This window comes from Myxine glutinosa, chromosome 9, assembly GCF_964187855.1.
Source record: "Myxine glutinosa chromosome 9, kmMyxGlut1.1, whole genome shotgun sequence".
NCBI lineage: Eukaryota > Metazoa > Chordata > Myxini > Myxiniformes > Myxinidae > Myxine > Myxine glutinosa.
Genome location: NC_136269.1, coordinates 139,152,406 through 139,174,260, shown reverse-complemented (window position 1 = coordinate 139,174,260; position 21,855 = coordinate 139,152,406). Strand labels below are relative to the sequence as shown.

The following is a 21,855-nucleotide window of genomic DNA, read 5'->3' as shown; positions in this document are numbered from 1 at the left end:
CCCCCTCGGTAAGGGGAGAGAGGCCGATGTTGGCATCCGTAACAATATATATACTACCGGTATATATATATTGTTATGTCTGGCGGTGTAGTGATATGTAGAGCAGATAGATCTGAATAGGTAACGTGCTTCGAGATGTCGCGATAGCTAGAACCCACCATGTACCTTTAAGTTAGTATGTGTAGGCGTTTTGTCAGGTAAGGAGTATACTTGTGAACCTACCAGGAGGTTCGTGTGTTAAGTAGAGTTAGGGATTAAAGAGTAGCGCCCCTGTGTGTCCTCACCTGGTTAGCCAAACCTTTGTCCCTTTTGGCACTGCAGACCAACATAGACATTCCAACGGATCCTTAGCGCAACACTAAATAACGCCCTTCCCCGACATGACTTAGGAAGAAACCAGGCCAGGACACCGCCGCATGGCCGCCGCCATTTACACCTCCGACAGGCCTATCCACCTCGAGTGCCACGTGCTATGACGACACCACAGGCCTGTGATTCGGTGGAGGCCACTGATTGGGTGGCGCGCCAAGGCTGATGTCACCACCGCGGAGTGATATGACGCGCGGCAGGACTTCAGTAGAGTGAGTGAGTTGGCCAGGAGTGGGAGAGTTGGCCAGGAGTGAGTGAGTTGGCCAGGAGTGAGTGAGTTGGCCAGGAGTGAGAGAGTTGGCCAGGAGTGAGAGAGTTGGCCAGGAGTGAGTGAGTTGGCCAGGAGTGAGTGAGTTGGCCAGGAGTGAGTGAGTTGGCCAGGAGTGAGTGAGTTGGCCAGGAGTGAGTGAGTTGGCCAGGAGTGAGTGAGTTGGCCAGGAGTGAGTGAGTTGGCCAGGAGTGAGTGAGTTGGCCAGGAGTGAGTGAGTTGGCCAGGAGTGAGTGAGTTGGCCAGGAGTGAGTGAGTTGGCCAGGAGTGAGTGAGTTGGCCAGGAGTGAGTGAGTTGGCCAGGAGTGAGTGAGTTGGCCAGGAGTGAGTGAGTTGGCCAGGAGTGAGTGAGTTGGCCAGGAGTGAGTGAGTTGGCCAGGAGTGAGTGAGTTGGCCAGGAGTGAGTGAGTTGGCCAGGAGTGAGTGAGTTGGCCAGGAGTGAGTGAGTTGGCCAGGAGTGAGTGAGTTGGCCAGGAGTGAGTGAGTTGGCCAGGAGTGAGTGAGTTGGCCAGGAGTGAGTGAGTTGGCAGGGAGAGATCAGCGAGCGCCGAACGCGATTGCTTAGTCTGGCAGTGGAGGGGAGTTGCGCAGCACGAGTTGGTTCGGAGTGAGTTGCGCAGCACGAGTTGGTTCAGAGCAGTTGCGCGGCAGTTCGGTTCGCAGTTCACGGCTTGAGTTGGCAGTCCCGGTGCGATCCCGAGTTTGGAGAGTCCTGTCCCTGGTCGAGTGGAAAGTTACAGCTCGAGCAGCTTTAGTCCCGGCCGGCAGCCCGAGTGGAGTTCGCTTGCTTCGTGCAGCCCTGCGTTGGACCTATGGAGCGAGGGACCTCGTGGTGTGCCGTTGAACCGACGAGGCCTGGTGGTGCCCGGAGGCGGACGGAGAGGGCCGCGGGGCCATGTTACACTGAAGACGACAAAGACCAGATAAGCTCGAGCTCCGCGATTACATTTTACACGACGAGACAATTCTTTTCATATTCCATTCCTTTGTTCTTGTTTCTGAAGTCGGTGTGTGGGATCCCAATTTAGTCACCTTATTTTATTATCGGCACGTATTTTCCTGTCCTTGCTTTTATTTGAATAAACCCTTGTATTATTTTCTGTATATATTCCTGAACGCAGTTTTCCGGGCGATTTATTTAATTTGCAGCAGCATTGGAGACGCCCCGAGAACAGGTAAGACTGCGGGGGTCTCACCACTCCCCTCCATCCCACGCGCTTTGGTGTAGCTTTTGGTTCCGGAGTCCACCATTGAGTTTTCGCCTCAGGGGCTAAGGCCTTCGCGATCGGCATCCGTGACCGCCTGATCTTAATCAAAGAGGGTCACGTGACAATATATATATACAGTCACGTGAAAAAGTAAGTACACCCCATGTAAAGTTTTGACTTTTTCAACATACAGCTATTTGATCTTCATTTCAACAATATTGATAGATAAAGGTGATATAATACAACAAATATCATGAAACATTTACATTTTGTAGTCCATTATATAATTTAAATAAACATAAATGCAAATTTCGCATGTGGAGAAAGTAAGTACACCCTTGGCTCCAATAGGTGGTGTTGCCCCCATTGGCAGAAACAACCTCAAGTAGGCGTTTCTTATAACTGTCTACCAGTCTCTGACATCGACTGGGAGAAATTTTTGCCCACTCCTCCATGCAGAATTCTTTCAGCTGTGCGATGTTTGAGGGGTTTCTTGCATGCACAGCTTGTTTCAAACCCCCCCCCCCCCCCCACAACATCTCGATCGGTTTTAGATCAGGGCTTTGAATTGGCCATTCCAGAACCCTCCATTTCTTTCTTTTCAGCCATTCCTTGGTGGATTTACTGGTATGTTTAGGGTCATTGTCATGTTGCTAGGTCCACCTTCGGTTGAGCTTCAACTTTCCGACAGATGGCCTCACATTATCCTCAAGCACCCTCTGGTACAATGAAGAATTCATTGTGGATTCTATGATGGTGAGCTGCCCAGGCCCTGATGCAGCAAAGCTGCCCCAAACCATAATATTTCCACCACCATGCTTTACAGTTGGTATCAGTTTCTTGTGGTCAAATGCTGTCTTTGGTTTTCGCCAAACATGTCTTCTGGTACTGTGGCCAAATAGCTCTACCTTTGACTCATCTGTCCAGTGCACATTGTTCCAGAAGTGCTGGTCTTTGCCTAGGTGTTCATTGGCAAACTTTAGTCTTGCCCTGATGTTCTTTCTGGACAGCAAAGGTTTCCTCCTGGCACACCTCCCATGTAGATCAAATTTGTGCAGCCTCTTTCTAATGGTAGACTCGTGCACTTTGACATCAACAGTGGCAAGAGATACCTGTCGGTCCCGTGATGACATTCTGGGGTTCTTAGAGACTTCTTTCAGCATCTTGCGGTCTGCTCTCGGGCTGAACTTGCTGGGGCGGCCTGGCCTGAACAAGTTGGCAGTTGTTTGGAATCTTCTCCACTTGCAGATGATCTTCCGGACAGTCGAATGATTGATTTCAAATTGATAGGAGATCTTTTTAACTCCCTTCCCAGACTCGTCGGCATCTATAACCTTCTTTCTGAAGGCCTCAGAGAGCTCTTTTGATCTAGGCATGGTGACGCTGCACACTTCAACAACAAAGAGCAAACCAAACTAAATGTCTGAGGTTTAAATAAGACAGGTTCCTCCAAGATCCTCCCCAACGATGTTCTAATCATTTGCACTTGAGCTGGTGCACCTGATTCTAATTTTCGGTATTTGAAGTAGGGATAAATGTAGGGTGTACTTACTTTTTCCACATGCGAAATTTGCATTTATGTTTATTTAAATTATACAATGGACTACAAAATGTAAATGTTTCATGATATTTGTTATATTATATCACCTTTATCTATCAATATTGTTGAAATGAAGATCAAATAGCTGTATGTTGAAATATGTTGAAAAAGTCAAAACTTTACATGGGGTGTACTTACTTTTTCACGTGACTGTATATGGAAATGCTGTTGAATGCAGAGAATGAATGGGATGGCAACATAGAGAGCAACCCAGTTTTCAGACCGGCAGAGAAGATAACCGAGAAGGAAGTTGAGGAAGCGATAAAAGCAATGAAGAGTAAAAAAGTGGGAGGGCCGGCGGGAGTTGTGTGAGATATGTTGAAGGCAGCAGGAAGTTCGGGTGTGAAGAGAATGACAGAGATCTGTAATCTGGTGGTGAAAGAAGGCTGCATTCCAGTGGATTGGGAACTGAGTACCCTCATCCCTCTATATAAGGGGCAACCATCTGGACTGTGGCTCGTATAGAGCGATAAAGTTATTGGAGCATGGAATGAAGGTATTGGAAAGGGTGTTGGAGAGGAAGATAAGGAAGAAAGTGAAGATTGACGAAATGCAGTTTGGATTTATGCCAGGAAGAGGAACAACAGATGCGCTTTTTATTGTCAGGCAGTTGCAGGAGAAGCACATGGAGAAGAGGAAGAAGTTGTTTCTTGGGTTTGTTGATCTGGAGAAAGCATTCGATAGGGTTCCACACTAAGTAGTGACATGGGCATTGAGGAAGTTAGGAGTGGAGGAATGGTTGATCAGAGGAGTGATGGCAATGTACGAGAGAGAGCGCACAGCTGTAACGACGAAGGACGGGAACAGTGGTGAGTTTGAGGTGAAGGTGGGAGTGCATCAGGGGTCAGTACTAAGTCCACTACTATTTGTAGCTGTGATTGAGGTGCTGGCCCGGAACGTAAAGGACGGTTTACCATGGGAGTTGCTGTATGCGGATGATCTGGTGTTCATTGTGGAGAGTATGGATGGATAGAAGGAGAAGATGAAGAAATGGAAGGAATGTATGGAGGAAAAAGGTCTGAAGGTGAATATCAGAAAGACTAAGGTGATGTCAAGTGGTAAAGCATGTGGTGAGGTGGCAAGAACTGGGAAGTGGCCATGTGTTGTGTGCAGGAAGGGTGTCGAAGTGAACTCCATTCAATGTACAATGTGTGCCGAGTGGGTTCATCAAAAATGTAGTGGTCTGAGAGGGTCATTATCCAGTGTGGCAGCGACATTAAAGTGTAAGATGTGCACAGAGGGAGCTGCAGATGGGGGAAATGTTGAGTTGGATCTTGGGGATGTTTCTCATCAGCAGGGAATGTGGCACTTGGCAGGATAGAGGGAAAATGGATGGAGCAAAATACAGAAAAAATCCGAAAGGAAACCTGCTACCCTCTGCAAGAAAGCTGAAGTTCGGACTGTCAGTTCACTTCATGATTTGAAGATTGCTGTTCATCAACGCTCACCACGCAACTTGACTGAGCTTGAACAGTTTTGATCAGAAAAATGGGCAAATATTGCCCAATCAAGGTGTGCAAAGTTGGTAGAGACCTATCCCAACAGACTTACAGCTATAATTGCTGTCAAAGGTGCTTCCACCAGATATTAACTAAGGAGAGTGGACACTTATCCAACCAAGATATTCTCGTTTTGTATCTACTATATGAGAGAGCTGTTGGTGTGTGTGTGTGTGTGTATGTGTCTGTGTCTCTCTGCAGAAATTATCTACAGATCTTCGTCAAACTTCCATAGGTTCATCAGTCAGTGCCTGGGGGGGTTTTTGGCCAAAAAAAAAAAAAAAAAAAAAAAAGTTCATTTTTGGGATAAAAAGAAAATAATAATAATAATAATAATAATAATCGCTCTATGGTGCTGAAGCCTTTTTAAAATTAATGACAGTTTTAAAAAAGTCCACACGGCTTCACGCTGTTGAAACAAAAGCTTTCAGTCATTGGAATCTCCCGCGAGGGAAACTAACTCCGCGGGCCTTTCACTCTCACCGCAGGCCGGTTGGTGGTCTTTTCTGTCTTCTACCGACTCCTCTCTGACCTTGCTCCCCCAGCTCTCTCTGTGCTCTGCCCCCAAATATTCCCACAGGTCGCACAAGATCTGCCAGCAACCCTCTTATGGTTAAACTGCCAAAATCAAGACTCTCTGCTCACCTTCACTCTTTCATCCTCTTTTCTCCCGCCTCTGGAACAAACTCCCCCACTCCCTTCAATCCCACTCCTCCCTCCAGGTCTTTAAAACAGCTGTCCACCACCATCTCTTATCTTCCCCCATCCAAAACCTTGATGTTTTCTACCCCCACTAATTCACCCCAGATCCACTTTTTTTGAAATTCAAACCTCTTTCCTGGAAGTCCTTGCAGTGTCCATATGTTTTATACCTCTCCCACCCCCACCCCCCCAAGCCCTCTCCCTCCCACAGTTCTCTCGATGTCCCTGCTCTCAAATGTTGTGTTTGTGTCCTTCCCCCTCTCTCCCCATCTTGTCTACCGCTCCCCTTATTATATTGTTGTGGATTTGAGGATTGTTGTGTTTTTTTTGTATTGTTGTAAGTGTAAATCTTCTTGTAAATATCACCCTCCAATGTAAAGATCAAAGGTCGTCCTTAGTTAAGCCACCGCACACACGTAGCCAATCATAAGATTCCCTCGGTAGTTATGTCCTTAGTAAATGTCAGTATAAGGCTCTGTGGTCCACTAATTCATTGCGTTGCATCAATTAAATCAGATAGATCCCATTTCATATCCCAAAGCTTTCATTGCCAACTGCATTGGGCGGTTGTCTGCATTTGCCGCCATTGGCCATGTGCTCCGTCTCGGGGGAAGAAGGGCGTTGCCCTCCACTCGTCATGAGAAGGTGGAGCCCAGCGAGCCCCCACCAGCCAATCAGAGCTGGTGAGACACCATCACGGGCGTGGCGCGGCTTGATCGCGACGCGCCTTATAAAAGGGTGTGGGGAAGGATTGCGAAGAGAGATGCGTCAGAGAGAGAACCCATCACGCAACACCCCCATGAGAGAGAGGAGATACGAGAGATGAGCTTTGAGTCCACCATGCAGCTTTGAATCCACCACACAGCTTTGGAACCATCGAAGCTTTGAACGACCACAGCTTCGGGGCTTTGACGGCAGTTTCGACCATGGCCGCGAAAGAACGGCGGCTGCTGAACGCGCCAATCGAGAAAGGGCGGCGGCTGCTCACTCCCGGCCCGACCGTGCTCCGGTTCCAGCTGAACCTGCCTCTCCCTCCAGCCATCCACCTCCTGCCATTGCTGTCATCATCCCCCGTGTAAGTGTGCTTGTAGTCTGTCTTTTGTCTTGTCCCTGGGTTTAAGTAAGACTGCAATAGGTAAGCTAATATTTGCACTGTGTCTCCTTGCTTCTTTCTGTCTTTATTTTCTTATCCTTCCTTCTCCTTGGTTCTTTTGATGGTGTAAATAATAGTTGGTAATAAATAATATTTGTATTTCCTACCTTTGTTCTTCTTTCCTTTACATCCGTTTCGTCCTTGTCTTTTCCCCCATTGAAAACCTGTGGCACGATTTGGCCAACGTACAAGAATCGGGTCTAGTTCTTGTTAATAGTTCATGCCGCGGTTGCTAAACCGCTAGGCAATTAACATCTGTCCGCGGACGCGAACGGGGTTGCGCACCTGCCTTTCTGGAGGTAGCTGTGCAGCGTCAGGAGCGGAGACGGCCAGTGAAAATAGAAGGGGGATTAACCCCCCCCTAAGGGGAGTGCCGTACTCCGTTTCCATAACAATATGTTTAATGTGTCGGTTTGACTTTTTGTGTGATTAATGTTAGCTCTTTCACGAGCCTCGATCTTGTACACAACAAAAAATAATAAAATTTAAAAAACATTAAGCAGACATTTGAACACAAATAAATCAAACAATTCCGGAAGTGTACGAAGTTGGTAGTAAGGCTTCTTCTTCTTCCTGATCCGCATCACACTTAACTCAAACGTGATGAATGGCACATTCACCGGTATATATTCAACGAAAAGGTGATGAACCCCACTCCACTCCCTCCACTCCTTCCTCACCCCGCCCTCTCCTGCCTCCTCTCCTCTCCTTTGAGATATCCCGCTACGTATAGTTTTTGGCCCTATCTCTCAATGGTGAAGAATCACTTAAATAATTAAATAATTCTCGTATCCGAATCCATATTCAGTTCTTCACCAAAATCTGATAGATTTTGTCTTGCCGCACACCCAACCTGTCCACCAAGTTTCGTCCAAACCCGTTCATAACTTTTTGAGACATCGTGATATACACTTTTAGTTTTTAGCCCCATCACTCAATAGTGAACAATCACTAAGAATACTCTGAGCCAGATTCGAATCTTCACCAAAATCGAATCATTTCATCCTAGTCACAGACGCAACCTCTCCACCAAATATCGCCCGAATCCATCCACAACTTTTTGAGATATCTGGTTCACAGACAAACAGACAGACAGACAGGGGTGAAAACATACCACCATCCACCTTCGTTGGCGGAGGTAATATCACGAATGATAATCACATCATAATAATGTTATTACCTAAAAAATCCCCCTCCCCTTGGGGTTTTGTGAATTGTGATTTGCAAAAGTTTTAAAATTGGCACACACTTTTCAACAGTAGAATGAAGCTAGAGCCACTGGCATACCATCGCAAATCCCCACACTTCCTACTAGTCAGGGCCCTCAGGGATATTTTGGGGCCGTTTGATTCAAATTCTTCCAAAAGCACCAAATTTGGCCCAGATGTTGCCCATGCCATACGCTTTCGATTTTTGACGGGCGCCAAGACGGGCGCCCCCCCCCCCCTCGGGGGCCCCATATTGGCGAATGGCCGCCACCCGGATTAGAGGAAAATCAGTTAAATAACCAAAAGGGTTGGAATCATGTATGATACCACTTTTCAGGGGTTTTCGAGGTCGAGGAATCCAATTATGATGTTATTTTGATGATTCGAGGTCAAGGTCAACCCTCAAGGTCATCTTAAAGGTCATTTTTGAGTCAAACATGTCGGTTTTTGAGTTTTTTGTCAAGATTTACGCGAGGTTCACCATTTTATGTTTCTGGGTTGGGTAATCGAACTCCGACCTTATTTTTGACAATTAGAGGAAATATTTACATGTCTATTTCCTAATTTTCAGGCATATGCAGTTCATCAATCTAATTACAAAGGTACGGATTTTGATGTTTTATGAACTGTATGCCATATCCTTGTGTTTAATTTTTGTGCGATCATGATCCGGGTTCATGTATACATGATTGTATACATGTCATAAATATGACGTCATAGGTCATGTGACCTGGCGGCCATATTGGATTTTATGAAAACCTTAAAAATGGATCCCTGCCTTCATTTTTCGATCGATTCATTTTGAACTTTGACCACTTATAGTACGCCATGTGATTGGATGCATATCCTAATTATGACGTCATAGGTCAGGTGACATGGCGGGATGGACCGGTATGGTCCCCGGATCATACCGCCCTTGGCGCCCGTCAAAAATCGAAAGAGTATGGCATGGGCAACATCTGCGCCAAATTTGCTGCTTTGGGAAGAATTTGAACCAAAATATCCCTAAGGGCCCTGACTATACCTAAGGAAAAGTTGAAAGATGGCAAAAAGTTCCACCAGGAATGCCTCAATATCAAATTTTGAATTCAAAAATTATTTCCCCATTTTGACCCTCGTGACCCAAAATCCCCACCCCCTGGGGCTAACCGGGGGTCAAATTCAAAAGATCGTTGTACATAGTCCATGCGTATCCCAATGTTGATAGCATATATAAAGTTTCATGTAAAAGCGTGCCATAATTGCACTCTTTCGGTGTTTGACCTCATCCCAGGGGACGGGGCCAAAATGACTGCTGTTGTACATGCCATGTGGTGATCATAACCACCAAGTTGGGGGAAATTCTGCACAACCGTTTTGGAGGGGATAGCGCGACTGACAGACAGACAGACAGACAGACAGGAGAGGCGGAGCACATTACAATATCACCCACATTTTTTCTTAGCTCACCTGGACTTTATTTAGTCTACACACACAATTTTGATGAAACTTGGCCACAAGCTTCGTATACGAAGGTGAATTGACCTCATCTGTGGAGGTCTACGGGGTTGGGGGGGGGGGCTTTGACCCACCCCAAAATAGGTATTTGTCCTCTTCTCTGAAACTACACACACAATTTTGATGAAACTTGACCACAAGCTTTATATCTGATGCTTAACGAAGGTGAATTGACCCAATAAAATCTGCGCTCATCAAGGGGAACTACAGGGGTGTTTATGACCCCCCCCCCCCCCCCCCCAAAAATAGGTATTTGCTCTCTTCTCTGAAACAATTTCAATGAAACTTGATCACAACCTTCATCGCCCATGATGTACCAAAGTTTATGCACGGCATTTAAAATATCAGGGTCTGAGGTGGTCTGTCGGGGTCGGGGGTAGTTGGGGGGGGGGGGGGGGGGGGTTGAGTGACTGTTGCTACTGATCCAGGTGAGCTTCAGGACCCGTGGTTCTATTTTTTCAAAAAGCATGAGGATAATTACACTGGGTGGACATTTGTGTTTTCACCCCTGTCTGACTGTGAGCAGGATATCTCAAAAATTTGTGGATGGGTCCAGACGAAATTTGGTGGATAGGTTGGGTGTGTGACAAGGACGAAATTTGGTGGATCGGTTGGGTGTGTGACAAGGACGAAATTTGGTGGATAGGTTGGGTGTGTGACAAGGACGAAATTTGGTGGATAGGTTGGGTGTGTGACAAGGACGAAATTTGGTGGATAGGTTGGGTGTGTGACAAGGACGAAATTTGGTGGATAGGTTGGGTGTGTGACAAGGACGAAATTTGGTGGATAGGTTGGGTGTGTGACAAGGACAAAATTTGGTGGATAGTTTGGGTGTGTGACAAGGACGAAATTTGGTGGATAGGTTGGGTGTGTGACAAGGACGAAATTTGGTGGATAGGTTGGGTGTGTGACAAGGACGAAATTTGGTGGATAGGTTGGGTGTGTGACAAGGACGAAATTTGGTGGATAGGTTGGGTGTGTGACAAGGACGAAATTTGGTGGATAGGTTGGGTGTGTGACAAGGACGAAATTTGGCGGATAGGTTGGGTGTGTGACAAGGACGAAATTTGGTGGATAGGTTGGGTGTGTGACAAGGACGAAATTTGGTGGATCGGTTGGGTGTGTGACAAGGACGAAATTTGGTGGATAGGTTGGGCGTGTGACAAGGACGAAATTTGGTGGATAGGTTGGGCGTGTGACAAGGACGAAATTTGGTGGATAGGTTGGGTGTGTGACAAGGACGAAATTTGGTGGATAGGTTGGGTGTGTGACAAGGACGAAATTTGGTGGATAGGTTGGGTGTGTGACAAGGACGAAATTTGGTGGATAGGTTGGGTGTGTGACAAGGACGAAATTTGGTGGATAGGTTGGGTGTGTGACAAGGACGAAATTTGGTGGATAGGTTGGGTGTGTGACAAGGACGAAATTTGGTGGATAGGTTGGGTGTGTGACAAGGACGAAATTTGGTGGATAGGTTGGGTGTGTGACAAGGACGAAATTTGGTGGATAGGTTGGGTGTGTGACAAGGACGAAATTTGGTGGATAGGTTGGGTGTGTGACAAGGACGAAATTTGGTGGATAGGTTGGGTGTGTGACAAGGACGAAATTTGGTGGATAGGTTGGGTGTGTGACAAGGACGAAATTTGGTGGAAAGGTTGGGGGTGTGACAAGGACGAAATTTGGTGGATAGGTTGGGTGTGTGACAAGGACGAAATTTGGTGGATAGGTTGGGTGTGTGACAAGGACGAAATTTGGTGGATAGGTTGGGTGTGTGACAAGGACGAAATTTGGTGGATAGGTTGGGTGTGTGACAAGGACGAAATTTGGTGGATAGGTTGGGTGTGTGACAAGGACGAAATTTGGTGGATAGGTTGGGGGTGTGACAAGGACGAAATTTGGTGGATAGGTTGGGTGTGTGACAAGGACGAAATTTGGTGGATAGGTTGGGTGTGTGACAAGGACGAAATTTGGTGGATAGGTTGGGTGTGTGACAAGGACGAAATTTGGTGGATAGGGTGTATGACAAGGACGAAATTTGGTGGATAGGTTGGGTGTGTGACAAGGACGAAATTTGGTGGATAGGTTGGGTGTGTGACAAGGACGAAATTTGGTGGATAGGTTGGGTGTGTGACAAGGACGAAATTTGGCGGATAGGTTGGGTGTGTGACAAGGACGAAATTTGGTGGATAGGTTGGGTGTGTGACAAGGACGAAATGTGGTGGATAGGGTGTGTGACAAGGACGAAATTTGGTGGATAGGTTGGGTGTGTGACAAGGACGAAATTTGGTGGATAGGTTGGGTGTGTGACAAGGACGAAATTTGGTGGATAGGTTGGGTGTGTGACAAGGACGAAATTTGGTGGATAGGGTGTGTGACAAGGACGAAATTTGGTGGATAGGTTGGGTGTGTGACAAGGACGAAATTTGGTGGATAGGTTGGGTGTGTGACAAGGACAAAATTTGGTGGATAGGTTGGGTGTGTGACAAGGACGAAATTTGGTGGATAGGTTGGGTGTGTGACAAGGACGAAATTTGGCGGATAGGTTGGGTGTGTGACAAGGACGAAATTTGGTGGATAGGTTGGGTGTGTGACAAGGACGAAATGTGGTGGATAGGGTGTGTGACAAGGACGAAATTTGGTGGATAGGTTGGGTGTGTGACAAGGACGAAATTTGGTGGATAGGTTGGGTGTGTGACAAGGACGAAATTTGGTGGATAGGTTGGGTGTGTGACAAGGACGAAATTTGGTGGATAGGGTGTGTGACAAGGACGAAATTTGGTGGATAGGTTGGGTGTGTGACAAGGACGAAATTTGGTGGATAGGTTGGGTGTGTGACAAGGACAAAATTTGGTGGATAGGTTGGGTGTGTGACAAGGACGAAATTTGGTGGATAGGTTGGGTGTGTGACAAGGACGAAATTTGGTGGATAGGTTGGGTGTGTGACAAGGACGAAATTTGGTGGATAGGTTGGGTGTGTGACAAGGACGAAATTTGGTGGATAGGTTGGGTGTGTGACAAGGACGAAATTTGGTGGATAGGTTGGGTGTGTGACAAGGACGAAATTTGGTGGAAAGGTTGGGGGTGTGACAAGGACGAAATTTGGTGGATAGGTTGGGTGTGTGACAAGGACTAAATGATTTGACTTTGGTGAATATCCAGATACGGATACTAGAATTTATTAAATCCGAAGTGATTCTTCACAACTGAGAGATGGGACAAAAACAATGTACAACATGATATTTGAAAAAGTTATGGACTAGTCATGACTAAACTTCGTGGACGAGTTGATTAGGTGACAAAAACAAGCTTATTTGATTTTGCTTCAGGTCCGAATCCAGATCCCGTCTATCAGTGGATACAAAACGTAAGCTGTTCAGTCTGGCGGAGGTGTGCGCTCTACCGAGTGCCTTTCTAGCCTTTATTCAAATGCATCGCGATGTATACGAGCTTAAAAATATATCATGAAAAAACAATTTGGTTGCGATGAGCCGCTTCCGAGTGCGGGCCTTGTGCCGTGGCACCATTGGCACCCTTTTGAACAGACTGTTGTGAGGTACCATCAGTGGTGGAATTCTACCTTCACACAGCCACCATGGGAAAACACTGCATGCAAACTTCGATTCAACTACAATGGAGCCACGAACTTAAGCATTCAATGCTGGTCAGGAATGCCAAAGCAAAGTCCACAATAACACCCTAGGGATGAGCACCAATCTCCCTCCCTATGGTCAGCATCATCTAAGATTCTAAGTTCTGAAACCTTACAACCCTCACCCCCAGATGAGTGGTATCCAACCCACACCCAACACCTGGAATGAGCATGAAAACCTAACCCACCCCCAGATGAGTGGTATCCAACCCACACCCAACACCAGGAATGAGCATGAAAACCTAACCCACCCCCAGATGAGTGGTATCCAACCCGCACACAACACCAGGAATGAGCATGAAAACCTAACCCACCTCCAGATGAGTGGTATCCAACCCGCACACAACACCAGGAATGAGCATGAAAACCTAACCCACCTCCAGATGAGTGGTATCCAACCCGCACACAACACCAGGAATGAGCATGAAAACCTAACCCACCTCCAGATGAGTGGTATCCAACCCGCACACAACACCAGGAATGAGCATGAAAACCTAACCCACCCCCAGATGAGTGGTATCCAACCCGCACCCAACACCAGGAATGAGCATGAAAACCTAACCCACCTCCAGATGAGTGGTATCCAACCCGCACACAACACCAGGAATGAGCATGAAAACCTAACCCACCCCCAGATGAGTGGTATCCAACCCGCACACAACACCAGGAATGAGCATGAAAACCAAACCCACCTCCAGATGAGTGGTATCCAACCCGCACACAACACCAGGAATGAGCATGAAAACCTAACCCACCCCCAGATGAGTGGTATCCAACCCGCACACAACACCAGGAATGAGCATGAAAACCTAACCCACCTCCAGATGAGTGGTATCCAACCCGCACCCAACACCAGGAATGAGCATGAAAACCTAACCAACCCCCAGATGAGTGGTATCCAACCCGCACCCAACACCAGGAATGAGCATGAAAACCTAACCAACCCCCAGATGAGTGGTATCCAACCCGCACCCAACACCAAGAATGAGCATGAAAACCTAACCCACCCAAAGATGAGTGGTATCCAACCCGCACACAACACCAGGAATGAGCATGAAAACCTAACCCACCCAAAGATGAGTGGTATCCAACCCACACCCAACACCAGGAATGAGCATGAAAACCTAACCCACCTCCAGATGAGTGGTATCCAACCCGCACCCAACACCAGGAATGAGCATGAAAACCGAACCCACCCCCAGATGAGTGGTATCCAACCCGCACCCAACACCAGGAATGAGCATGAAAACCTAACCACCCCCAGATGAGTGGTATCCAACCCGCACCCAACACCAGGAATGAGCATGAAAACCTAACCCACCCAAAGATGAGTGGTATCCAACCCGCACCCAACACCAGGAATGAGCATGAAAACCTAACCCACCCCCAGATGAGTGGTATCAAACCCGCACCCAACACCAGGAATGAGCATGAAAACCTAACCCACCCCCAGATGAGTGGTATCCAACCCGCACCCAACACCAGGAATGAGCATGAAAACCTAACCCACCCAAAGATGAGTGGTATCCAACCCGCACCCAACACCAGGAATGAGCATGAAAACCTAACCCACCCCCAGATGAGTGGTATCCAACCCGCACCCAACACCAGGAATGAGCATGAAAACCTAACCAACCCCCAGATGAGTGGTATCCAACCCGCACCCAACACCAAGAATGAGCATGAAAACCTAACCCACCCAAAGATGAGTGGTATCCAACCCGCACACAACACCAGGAATGAGCATGAAAACCTAACCCACCCAAAGATGAGTGGTATCCAACCCACACCCAACACCAGGAATGAGCATGAAAACCTAACCCACCTCCAGATGAGTGGTATCCAACCCGCACCCAACACCAGGAATGAGCATGAAAACCTAACCCACCCCCAGATGAGTGGTATCCAACCCGCACCCAACACCAGGAATGAGCATGAAAACCTAACCACCCCCAGATGAGTGGTATCCAACCCACACCCAACACCAGGAATGAGCATGAAAACCTAACCCACCCAAAGATGAGTGGTATCCAACCCGCACCCAACACCAGGAATGAGCATGAAAACCTAACCCACCCCCAGATGAGTGGTATCCAACCCGCATCCAACACCAGGAATGAGCATGAAAACCTAACCCACCCCCAGATGAGTGGTATCCAACCCGCACCCAACACCAGGAATGAGCATGAAAACCTAACCCACCCAAAGATGAGTGGTATCCAACCCGCACCCAACACCAGGAATGAGCATGAAAACCTAACCCACCCAAAGATGAGTGGTATCCAACCCGCACCCAACACCAGGAACGAGCATGAAAACCTAACCCACCCCCAGATGAGTGGTATGCAACCGCATCCCTTCCTCAACATGAGCAGCATCCGACCCACTCTCCCCACCCAGGGATGAATGGAATCGAAACACTCATCATCACCTCCCACAGGATAAGCATTACCTTATGCCCTCACCCTTCTCACGAGGATGAACAGACCATTTGCCACCCCCCCCCCCCTCCCCTTTTGCCACCCCCACCAACCCCTTTAAACCCATCAAGTACCTCCTCCCCACACTCCCCTCAAAGGATGAGGGTCATTTAAACCAATCAACCCCACCCTCCCTCCCCCCCCCCCCAAAGGAATCAACCCCACCCTCTCCCCCCCCAAAGGAATCAACCTCACCCTCCCCCTCTGCCCCCCCCCCCCCACCCCCATTGGATGAGTGTCTTTTAAATCATTTAACACTCCCCCCTTAAAGGATGCGTCCACTAAGCACTGTTCCACGCCCCTTCGATACCTTCAAGAACAAGTGTCATTCAAGCACTCCCCCCTTAAATAACAAGTGTCATTCAAGCACTCTCCCCTTAAAGAACAAGTGTCATTCAAGCACTCTCCCCTTAAAGAACAAGTGTCATTCAAGCACTCCCCCCTTAAAGGATGCATCCACTAAGCACTGCTCCCCTTAAAGGATCCGTCCACTAAGCACTGCACCCCTCCCCTTAAATACCTTTAAGAACAAGTGTCATTCAAGCACTCCCCCCTTAAAGGATGCGTCCACTAAGCACTGCTCCACTCCCCTTAGATACCTTCAAGAACAGGTGTCATTCAAGCACTCCCCCCTTAAAGAACAAGTGTCATTCAAGCACTCCCCCCTTAAAGAACAAGTGTCATTCAAGCACTCCCCCCTTAAAGAACAAGTGTCATTCAAGCACTCCCCCCTTAAAGAACAAGTGTCATTCAAGCACTCCCCCCTTAAAGAACAAGTGTCATTCAAGCACTCCCCCCTTAAAGGGTGCATCCACAAAGCACTGCTCCCCTTAAACTAAAGGATGCATCCACTAAGCACTGCTCCCCTTAAACTAAAGGATGCATCCACTAAGCACTGCTCCCCTTAAAGGGTGCATCCACTAAGCACTGCTCCCCTTAAAGGGTGCATCCACTAAGCACTGCTCCCCTTAAAGGATGCACCCACTAAGCACTGCTCCCCTTAAAGGGTGCATCCACTAAGCACTGCTCCCCTTAAAGGGTGCATCCACTAAGCACTGCTCCCCTTAAAGGGTGCATCCACTAAGCACTGCTCCCCTTAAAGGGTGCATCCACTAAGCACTGCTCCCCTTAAAGGATGCATCCACTAAGCACTGCTCCCCTTAAAGGGTGCATCCACTAAGCACTGCTCCCCTTAAAGGATGCATCCACTAAGCACTGCTCCCCTTAAACTAAAGGATGCATCCACTAAGCACTGCTCCCCTTAAACTACTTAATTACACTTGTTCTTAAAGGTATTTAAGGGGAGGGGGGCAGTGCTTAGTGGATGCACCCTTAAGGGGAGCAGTGCTTAGTGGATGCACCCTTTAAGGGGAGCAGTGCTTAGTGGATGCATCCTTTAGTTTAAGGGGAGCAGTGCTTAGTGGATGCACCCTTTAAGGGAGCAGTGCTTAGTGGATGCACCCTTAAGGGGAGCAGTGCTTAGTGGATGCACCCTTTAAGGGGAGCAGTGCTTAGTGGATGCATCCTTTAGTTTAAGGGGAGCAGTGCTTAGTGGATGCATCCTTTAGTTTAAGTTAAAGGATGCATCCACTAAGCACTGCTCCCCTTAAAGGGTGCATCCACTAAGCACTGCTCCCCTTAAGGGTGCATCCACTAAGCACTGCTCCCCTCCCCTTAAATACCTTTAAGAACAAGTGTAATTTAACCCTCCTCCCCACCCCTCTCTTTATCCCCCTCCCTCCCTCGGGATGAGCGTCCAGCACACGGCACCGCTTCCCCCAAGGATGAGGTCCATCTAAACTCTAAACTCTCCATCCCCCGAGGATGCGCCATTTAAACCCTCGACCAAGTTCAAAACCTCAGCCGGACCGAAAACACATCCACACGCAGTGAGCGATAAAATGTCACTGCGGCCCAAATAAAGCGACAATAAAATGCAAACTCCGCCGGAGCAGACGCGGCATACGGGGAAGACATCGATCGTCTAACCTACCGATCATCGTCCTGTGGAGAACCAGACCATTTGCGACTTCGATTCGTCCGCACAGGGTACAGCGGAATCGTATCCGCCATGACAGACCGCACCCGCACACGTGATTACATTCACTCCCGGAATCTTCCTCACCCACACGACGCATGATCTTCTTCTTCATGTCATGTGCCTCAATTGTCAATTTTCGCGGGAGAGAAGAAGTGATTTCACTCAGAGCAGGAAGTTTCGCGACCGAGGTGAAATGTGAATATACTGTACTGTACTGTACTGTACTATCAAGTGACCTATTTTAGGATCCAATGACTGAGGCATCTCTTCAGACAGAATACTGAATAAGTTAGTTACCCTTCAGTTTAACTGACATCAAGCACACATCTCATATAAACTCACCTCAATCCTCAACCACACCCTTCACTTTACCTCACCACACCCTTCACTTTACCTCACCACACCCTTCACTTTACCTCACCAAACCCTTCACTTTACCTCACCACACCCTTCACTTTACCTCACCACACCCTTCACTTTACCTCACCACACCCTTCACTTTACCTCATCACACCCTTCACTTTACCTCACCAAACCCTTCACTTTACCTCACCACACCCTTCACTTTACCTCACCACACCCTTCACTTTACCTCACCACACCCTTCACTTTACATCACCACACCCTTCACTTTACATCACCACACCCTTCACTTTACCACACCCTTCACTTTACCTCACCACACCCTTCACTTTACCTCACCTCACCTCTGACAAACAAACCTCTGCTGAACGTCCATGACCCTTACGAGAAGATACAAAACAACGCGCAAAGGAATAATTTATTATTACCCAGCCCGCTTGAAGCGAAACAGCGTTCGGCGTTCGGGTGCGTCTGTACGTGTGACGTACGTATTACGTACGTACGTGTCTGCATCTCGTCATTGGCATGAAATTTTCAAAATATGAGCGGCTCCTCCTGTATAATTTTTAACACCCTTTTTGAATATGCTTAACGAGGTGAACCACCACATGGTGAACACTATTCACGCTACTTTCGCAATCCATGGCGTTACAGCAGACATAGGTGCCTTTTTGTTTTCACGTACCCATTTTTTCATTGACGAACATATTTGTACAATATAATCACTTCCTCACTCCACACTCCTTCCCTTCTCTCTCTCCCCTCCATCCTCCCTCCTCTATCTTCTCCTCCCGTCCCACTCCACTCCCTTTCCTTCCCCCTCCACTCCCTTTCCTTCCCCCTCCACTCCCTTTCCTTCCCCCTCCCTTCCCTTCTCCTCGCCATTATATGTTAATGTGATTACTGTTGGTGACGTAGGCATATGCATCATCGCTATTTGCGCATGCGTGGCCAGTCGGTTGCAGTGTCTTGTTCATCCTGGTGTACTGTTGCCTTCATGCCTCGTCACCCGACAAAGTGTGGCGATTAAATGCCCTTTTCCCCTCTCCTCCTTTCCCCTCTCCTCCTTTCCCCTCTCCTCCTTTCGCCTCTCCTCCTTTCCCCTTTCCCTTCCCCTTCCCCTTCCCCTCCTCCTCTCCTCACCCCTTCCCCTTTCCTCCCTCCCCCTTCCTTCCCTACTCCCCTCCCTCCCTTTCCTACTCCCCTCCCTCCCTTTCCTACTCCCCTCCCTCCCTTTCCTACTCTCCTCCCTCCCTCCCTTTCCTACTCTCCTCCCTCCCTTTCCCCTCCCTCCCTTTCCCCTTTCCCCTCTCCCCTCCCTTCCTTTCCCCTCCCCCCTCCCTTACTTTCCCCTCCCCCTCCCTCCCTTTCCCCTCCCCCTCCCTCCCTTTCCCCTCCCCCCTCCCTCCCTTTCCCCTCCCCCCTCCCTCCCTTTCCCCTCCCCCCTCCCTCCCTTTCCCCTCCCCCCTCCCTCCCTTTCCCCTCCCCCCTCCCTCCCTTTCCCCTCCCCCCTCCCTCCCTTTCCCCTCCCCCCTCCCTCCCTTTCCCCTCCCCCCTCCCTCCCTTTCCCCTCCCCCCCTCCCTCCCTTTCCCCTCCCCCCTCCCTTTCCCCTCCCCCCTCCCTCCCTTTCCCCTCCCCCCTCCCTCCCTTTCCCCTCCCCCCTCCCTCCCTTTCCCCTCCTCCCCTCCCCTCCTCCTCCCTCCCCCTCCCCTCCTCCTCTCCCTCCCCTTTCCCCTCCCCTCCCTCCCCCTTCCCACTCTCTCCTCCCCCTCCCCTTCCCTTCTCCTCCTCCGTCCTCCTCTCCTCCCCTCTGCCTACCTCCTCTTCATATTCCTGTTAGGAAGCGACTCATTGTTATACTTTTATACTTTTACTCGTATATTGTCACGTCTATAAGAATAAGAACCTCTCTTGTTCAGTCTCTTTCCACAAGCACACACGAGCCAAAGATGTGCCACCACCCGCAACCAAACCAGAACAATGAGGAAATGCGACCGCCTCCAACAACTGCCAGGACCAGCCGAGAGTGAGACAAAGATGGCGAGACGGCATCTTTTTCCCTTCAGCTCTCAAATGTTCGGCCGCTGATGTCACACACTGTCCAATCACCGAGCACTACTCAATCATCTCATCGCGCCTCCACCAATCACGAAGGCCAGGCGTGGCCTCCTCGTTACGAGTCGTCAGGGGGCAGAGTCTAATGTCTGTTCAGGAATGTTTGGATGATGTCGGGATTTACTTGCCGATTGGCAAATGCTGTTTCTGTCAGCCCTGACGACGTTGTGAGCGCACGTGTCCCATTACAGCGCTATCTTTGCTTTACTGAGCCCTCGATTTCCTGGCTGACCGAATGAAATAAAACCAAAGAGAAGACCACAGGAGGCAAATTACACACTGGGGAATTGATCTTTAAGCCCTCAAATTAATTAGCACAAAGCCATGCCCCTTATGGCAACATGCAAACGCTCTTACCCGGACAGACTGTCTACTTACGTACATCGAGATGGCTTTGCGGCATACAATGCCTGCTAATCTACACATTCTGAACTTTCTTAAGGTATTTCTTTGTTTACCCCCCACAAACATAATAATATATAAATATATATGTATTCAAGGCACCCAGTGCCAGAGGCAGGACAGCAACCCCAAAACATCACTGAACCGGCTCAATGTTTGACTGTAGGGAAGGTGTTCTTTTCTTAGAAGGTTTCATTTTGTTTTCTGTAAACATAGAGATGAAGTGCTTTACAAAAAGCTCTAATTTAGTCTCATCTGTCCACAGGACATTCTCACAGAAGGATTTTGTCTTGTTCAGGTGTGTTTTGGCAAGCTCCAGTCAGGCTTTCTTATGTCTCTCTCTCAGCAGTGGGGTCCTCCTGAGTCTCCTTTCATTGAGGTGGTGAAGGATGGTGTGAGTTGAAAATGTCATACCGTTTGTCTGAATGTCAGCTTGAATCTGTTTGGCAGTTGATCGAGGTGCTTTCTCCACCATTTAAACAATCCTTTGCCGCAATCTGCGATCAAGTTTTCTCTTGCGGCCATGTCCAGGGAGGTTGGCTACAGTGCCATGGGCCTTAAACTTCCTGATAACATTGCGTACGGTAGACACAGGAACATCAAGGTCTCTGGAGATGGGCTTGTAGCCTTGAGATTGTCCATGCTTGGCTACAACCTTGTGTCTGACCTTCTCAGACAATTATCTGGTTTTCTTTCTTTTCTCCATGCTCATTGTGGTACACACGGTGACACAAAACAACAAAATGACTCCTTTTCTCTATTCAACCTGGTTGAATGAGTAATTTTATATATTGCAGGCACCTGCAACACCACAGCTGAGTTCATTTCCAAAGTAAAGGAGAATCACCTGCTTGAAATCCAATTATTTCTCACAACTTCTCAAAGGTACCAATAATATTGTCCGGGCCATTTTAGGATTTGTGTGGAATAAGCTAAGATTTAGTAATTTTTCAGCTTTTTTTGTTTTGTTCCAATGCAAACCAAAGAAATATGAATGTGGAAACCAAAAGATTTTCTAATTTCAACAATTTTCAGGAAGTAATGGTGCATTATTTGAAAAAAGTGCAAGGGTGCCAATATTTTTAGCCACGACTGTGTGTGTATATATGTATATGCGACTGCCTCCCAGAATCCCAGAACACCACCCATATATATACAGTATATATATATATATGTTATGAATTTTGGGGTAGAGTGATATATAGATTCAGGTAGATCTGTATAGGTAGATGCCCCGATGATCGGGGGTAGGAAGAACCATTTCGATGTACATAAGTCAGGAACCTGTTCAGCCCGGATG

The 21,855-nt window shown here is 48.0% G+C and overlaps 1 protein-coding gene across 4 annotated transcripts in view; it reads right to left on the bottom strand.

Moving 5' to 3' along the window:
• The window catches only part of LOC137434862 (putative phospholipid-transporting ATPase IIB), a 223,291-nt gene extending 204,863 nt beyond the window's left edge, over nucleotides 1-18,428 (bottom strand). Inside the window, exon 1 of one of the 4 annotated variants that reach the window (XM_078785002.1) lies at nucleotides 18,382-18,428. In XM_078785002.1, coding sequence (XP_078641128.1) covers nucleotides 18,382-18,413 — 32 coding nt within the window. In that variant the 5' untranslated portion in view covers nucleotides 18,414-18,428. Of the gene's footprint in view, nucleotides 1-17,626; nucleotides 17,782-18,381 lie in introns of those variants that run through there. The other 3 variants (XM_078784998.1, XM_078785000.1, XM_078785003.1) reach the window with 3 other exon arrangements.
• Nucleotides 18,429-21,855: the final 3,427 nt, after the last annotated feature.